We start from the raw sequence: 5,969 nt of genomic DNA, 5'->3' as shown, positions 1-5,969 counted from the left end.
TAATTTTATATACAACTTTGTTATATATCATATTTTCAAATGTGCAACTAAATAAATGTTATATTTTAAACACAATCAATAAATTTGGGTAAAAAAATATTTTTTTTAAATTACTTATTTTAATTAAAAAATAAATAACTATGATTGAGGGGGAAACCCTCTCCTTTGGCACCTTTTTTCTCTCTCAAATAATGGAGGCACCTCCCCACCCCTTAAAATGGGAGGGGAGGGCTGACCCTCTAATCCTCTTTGGTATCTCCGTTCATTACACCTAATTATTACCAACAGAGCTAGTCCCCTCAAATCAAATAGGAATTATCCCTACATGATTGGAGGAGATCTGACCCACCAAGCAGAAGAAATCAATGCTTTATATATATACTAAGAATTTGTAACCCTTACGAGAACGTGGATCCTTCCAAGCACCCAAACTCAATTGGTTCCGGTGCTCAGGAGGATAGATGAAAACATTAAAAATAAAATAAAAGAAGAACAAAGTCACCAAATGACCTAATTGATTACCATTTTCACATAAGAGCACTGGGGTTAGAGCTCCAACTATGCCAGGTTACAAAGGCATATCAAGTCAAATATGGTTGGCATGCAAAATATGACAAAATGGTCGCACCATTTCAGTTTGAGGATCTACATAATAAAGAAATAGGCAAAGATGCAGGATCAAGTTCTAAATAGCCTCTCAATTTTCCACCCCTTTCCTCTGTTAAATGAAATGCAGGAACCTGATGGGAGAATCTAAGCAATTGGCTTCGTGCTATCTCCTGTGTAGAACCAAGTTTTTTAAACACAGATCTATAACCATCCACTTTCCCCAAAACTTCAATTCTGAAACCTTCTCCAGTTTTCGCAAGGACTTGCACAAATTCAAATTCACATCCAATCAAATCAGCAAGTGACAAAACCAATCTCCAGTTTTTGTAAATGGCCCATACCTCATCTTTCCTTGGGTAAATGTTGAACCTACCTCTTTTACTGGTAGACTCGGGATGAATAAGATGGGAGAAAGTTTCTGCTGTAGTGAAGTCTCCTGAAGACTTAGTTAGCTTAAAAGTGCCGCAGCCAACTGGTAGCCCTTCTTCAGACCATCGAATCTCCTCCTCTGCCACAGGGCAAGCTTCAAACCACAGAGCCCTCACATGGAATGGTTCATCATCAACTTTCTCTATCTTAGCATAATACTTTGGAAAGCCATCTTCATCACCGTACAGTGCCCAAAATTGACCCCTCTTAAACCTATCAGCAGACCTATCTGTCTCAAAATTATGAAATTCAGAATCAGGCAAGTGGTAGATATCACCACCTTGACCAGGAGAAGAGGGACCTTCCAAGTTGTTTTCAACCTTGTTGTCAACCTGATGTTTTGGCCCATTTGCTTTACCACATCCTTTATCACCAGATGCACGATCAAAATTAACACGATCAGAATTGCGACCTCTCTTGGTGCTAGATGGACTTTCATCCACTAAAATTGGTTTCTTGTCACAGACCCCATTCACTCTCCTAGGAGAATAAACTTTTACCCCATCAGTCCCTGTTTCTTGCCTGTTCTTCTCAATTGATTCTTTCTTCCGAGGAGTCTTGGAGTTACTACACTCAGTTGAGTGTATCTTTTCTTCCAACGGTGATTTAGAGCACAAGTGCTCATCTTTGTCAGCCAAATCTTGAACCTTCTCTTTAAAACCTCTGTATAGTTCGAATTCCTTCAGACCAAGAGGCATTGAAGCAGGATCCAGTTCAAAACATCCTCCAGGAATATCTTTACCTTCCTTTCCAGTCATTCTATACGAAGGAATCTTGTGCGAAAACCTGAGGAGTTCCTGTGGTGGTATTTTAAATGATTCTGCTTTAACTGTAATTCTCTGAAACAGACTTACAAAGTCTTTCACTTTAACCAAGTATATGACTTCAACTCCAGTCTCCTCGTCAAAATCAGAAATGACTTCCACAATCTCATACTTAAATTTCTTGTGCTTTCCAGGATCAGAACTCCAGCTAATGTCCCAATCCTTATACAAAGCCCAAACATCACCCTTTCTTGGGAAAATTTTGTAGCTACCTCTGGCAACTTTCTCCCATGAAACCACATATGAGAACATGCTTTGCACGACACTGGTGTCAGAATCTCCATGTTTAAATATTCCACAAGCAATGGGCAACTCCACCTCATTCCAAGCAATTTCATCTTTATTTGTAGGATTGGGCTCCAACCATGTAAATTGGACCTTGAAATTTGGCAAAAAAACTTTCTTGATGCGTGCATAGAATCTAGGCATGCCATCATTAGTATCATAAAGGGCCCACACCTGATTAGCCTCAAATTTGCTTTCCACTCTATCCAGCTCAAAATCATAAAATTCTGGCTCTGGGTAGTCCAAAGTTTCATCTGTTTCAGCATCAGAGCTCAGTTCAATATGAGAAGTCCCTTCAGCCTTCTCTCTGAATTTCACACTTTTCCTTGTTTCTACAACTTTTTCCTCCTTTAGATTCTTCTCAACATGCTCCACATGCTCTTTTCCCTTTGAGAAAACTTCTTCAGAAGCCATGCTTAATTCCTCCTTTCCTTCCATCTTATCTCCAGAACCTGTTGAGCCGATAGGATGATTCTTGCTTGTACCCGAGTCCCCAGTTGAAGATACTCCATTACTCCTGATACCTGTCTTTGACCTTTTGGAGTTTGAAGGTTCCACAAAATCATCATCATCACTCAATTCTTCCTTATATACGACTTCCTGCTTTTGTCTTGTGGATCTACGTGGATAGTGTGTGTCACTATTTGTTGCCGAAAAATCATTCAATTCTGTAGTCTCAACTTCATTGTCTGTGCTATTAGTCTCACAGCTTTCACTAGATTCCATTGTTGCCTTCCTGCCCCTCTTTTTATTTACATTCTTTTCAGATTTCTGAGTACATGCACCAACATCAGCTTCTTGAACTTTCTTCCCATCTTTCTTGTTAGCACAGCCATCTTCTGCTACATGAGTTGTGGATGCACCTTCAGGTTCCATACTCCCTGTTTTCTTTGGGACAGGTACTGGCTCTGTAGTAACTCCAACATTTCCTTGAAGTCCCTGAGCAGGTGCGTTCCATTGATAAAAAGAATTATTTCCAGGGGGACCACCTTGGGCATTCATATCATATGCAATGAAAGGCCTCATGCAATTTTGGCAGCGCAGAGCTCGATTCAATATATTTTTGTAGTACTGATACCTAATATTACAAAAAGGACAGGCCGTCCAGAAAGCATCCAAACCTTGTTGCTGTTGTGGGGCTGCACCAGGGTACTGGCTGGGATTTAAGAATTGGTTTTGGCTGCCCGCTTGGTTAGTAAATTTGTCCTGCATACCAGATCTATTGTAAGAATTTCTGTTCGAGGGTGCAGGAGGATGGCTTGCAGCAGCAGTTCTAACACCACTTCTTCTTTTCATGTTATGTTCAGTCCTTTTTCGGGGATCCAGAAGCACTCTATGCGCTTCCCCAATTAGCTTAAAGGCAGCCTCAGCACCAGGAAAATTGTTTTTATCAGGATGAAGCAGAAGTGCAAGCTTCCGGAACTGCCTTCGAATAGTAGATTCATCAGCTGTGAGTTCTACTTGAAGTATTCCATACCAATCCATTTCATTTCCACCAGCTTTTAGCTCGGCAGAACAATGGACGTCACAGACAGAGAGCATCTGAGAAATGTTTTCAAGGTCAGGAAACAGCTGTTGTGCCTTATGTGCGATTTTGCGTGCCCCAGCAAAATCCTTGCTCTGCATCTTTCTCTCAGCTAATTCCTTAGCCCGAACTGCCTCTTCCTTGTTGCACTCCATTACCAATACAGCCCTGAATAAATTTGCCCTTACCTTCACGTGAAGAACATGAACACCAGAAGTGTCACCCTTTCACCTTTTTCTCCTAAACAAAATAGCACATTGGTGAAAGAGCACACGTTATCTGCTACCCCTTTCAAGGGTTGTAGTAACACTGGACACAAATGCAGGTTCTGTAAATTTTAAATAAGAAAAAAAATAACTATATTAGTAACTCAATGCTTCTATCAAGTAATTATTTTTTTAGTGCAAGCAAAAGTCAATATACAATAAAAGCATTACAATTTCAAGCAAAAGAAAAGGACTCAAGGTCTGGACTCAGTAACTAAACCATTTCTTCCACAAGAACCAACAGGCTTCAACCATTATCTTTTTTCTTTTTTCTTTTTTCTTTTTTTGTTTATTGAATAGTGAATTGATTTGCAATCATTTGAGGCAATAAGCAGTGAACCTCAACAACTTGGCAGACTTGAAGAGCAAATATTTTACAATGTGGCCACTAGACAGGTTGGTGTATTACATATAAGAGAATCGCTGCTACTACATTCAAAACAAGAGCTCACAGAAAGAAAGAATCAGGTAGTCCCAAGGGTAATAGGAAATTATTAGTCCAAACATTGGCAGCTAAAATTGATTGAGTGAAGAACATCAACTTCTTTTGAACCTAATAAAAGAAGCATTGTCATCCAATTCAATAAAATCCATTAAGGATTAATTCGAATAAAGTAAAAAAATATATATTAATAAAAAAAAGTGAAGATTATGATGTCTCCGTTGAGCTGACAAAGTCGATCACGTTCAAATGAAAATGTAAAGCTTTTCCAACGATAAAACAGCTTTGACGTAACAACAAGTCCAAATTCAAAATCAAAGATGCCTATCAATTTCTGACGATAGAATCGACAGCTTCAGTTACAAGAGAAATGTTTCATAGGCTCGCGGATCGAGAAAAAAACAACACTTGAAGAATGAGTAAACCCTAATCTTTTAACCTAGCTCACCTACCAAAGAGCCCACGACAAAGCAAATAATAGCTACCCTAATCTCACACGATATCACCACCCTAAACCACAACTCAAATCCCTCAAACGGGATTACGGGAAACACGTAGAATTTTCGAAATACGGAAATAACACTGCAGCCCACTGCAATACAAGCAAAACAGAAGACAAAAACAAAGCGCATACACATGCAAGCGACTCCGACACTTCCGAAACACTCTCTGGGTCCCATAAACCCTAAACGGAAACTTTAAATTTTAGAAAACCAGAAAACAGATAGAGCGAGAGAGCAGATAAATGCATATATGCAGCAACTGAGAGAAGCGAGAGTGCGTGAGAGAGCAGAATGGGAGACAGTGAGAGAGAGAGAGAGAGAGAGAGATAGATAGATAGAGAGAGAGAGAGAGAGACTTACAGGTTCAGCGAGATGGCGCGGGTTTTTTGAGTGGGAGCAGACGAACCTCCTTTTAAGAGAGGCAAAAACTGGGGGGAGAGCCAAAATTCTAGCGCGAACAATTGAGTAGATGTCGAGAAAGAAAATAACCAACGGGAAAACAAAAACAAAAAAAAGAACGAAAATAAAAGAGCGAGGGACTGACTGAGGGAGCTGTCTCTTCCTTTTTCATTAATAAATCCGCTCAAACAGTTCTTTCTTCCTGGCTTCCAGCAATGGCGAGTCGGGGAGACTTGCTAATCGCAATTTGCGAAATATGTAACCGCTTCATATCGAGTTTCATTACTGGCACCTCCCACTGGTTCCACCTCCGATTCAATAATCGTAGCCGTCTATTTTATAATCTTTTTATTCACGATCAGGATAATTTACTGCTCGATATTCGGGCCCATCAATCGATGATTAGATCATTTTATCTGGGAAACGAGCATCCCAATCAACCGATTAAGGAGTGATTAGCAATAAAATTTATGCATTTCCTTCACAAAATTTACTACATCCACAGAATAAAATGTGTATTACCTAATACATGTTTTGAACTGCATGGGATTCGCTTGAAATTGAATCGCCTTTGGCGCCGTCTGTGCAGAAGAATAAACGCTCTCGAGTATGAACTGATTAAATTTGACTATCCTGTTCACAGAACACACCTGGGCATTTTGATGTGAACACACCTGGGCATTTCAT

General features: G+C 39.8%; 1 protein-coding gene across 2 annotated transcripts; it reads right to left on the bottom strand.

The window, feature by feature from the left end:
- Positions 1 to 401: 401 nt before the first annotated feature.
- Positions 402 to 5,545, bottom strand: LOC137956791 (uncharacterized). Of its 2 annotated transcripts, none has more exons than XM_068804415.1 (2): positions 5,244 to 5,545; positions 402 to 4,000 (listed from the first exon to the last, which is right to left on the bottom strand). In XM_068804415.1, exon 2 carries the CDS (start codon positions 3,825 to 3,827, stop codon positions 633 to 635), a length of 3,195 nt encoding a protein of 1,064 aa, XP_068660516.1. In that variant the 5' UTR covers positions 3,828 to 4,000; positions 5,244 to 5,545; the 3' UTR covers positions 402 to 632. The 2 variants fall into 2 exon arrangements, with proteins under 2 accessions (XP_068660516.1, XP_068660517.1); XM_068804416.1 differs by having other exon boundaries at positions 402 to 3,912.
- Positions 5,546 to 5,969: the final 424 nt, after the last annotated feature.

This window comes from Aristolochia californica, unplaced genomic scaffold (genome assembly GCF_029961685.1).
Source record: "Aristolochia californica isolate CCGP_79_NKW_82.1479 unplaced genomic scaffold, dmAriCali1.0.hap1 SCAF_2, whole genome shotgun sequence".
In the NCBI taxonomy this organism is placed as follows: domain Eukaryota; kingdom Viridiplantae; phylum Streptophyta; class Magnoliopsida; order Piperales; family Aristolochiaceae; genus Aristolochia; species Aristolochia californica.
Note: the sequence above shows the minus strand (reverse complement) of the source record. Positions and strands in the feature narration are given on the sequence as shown.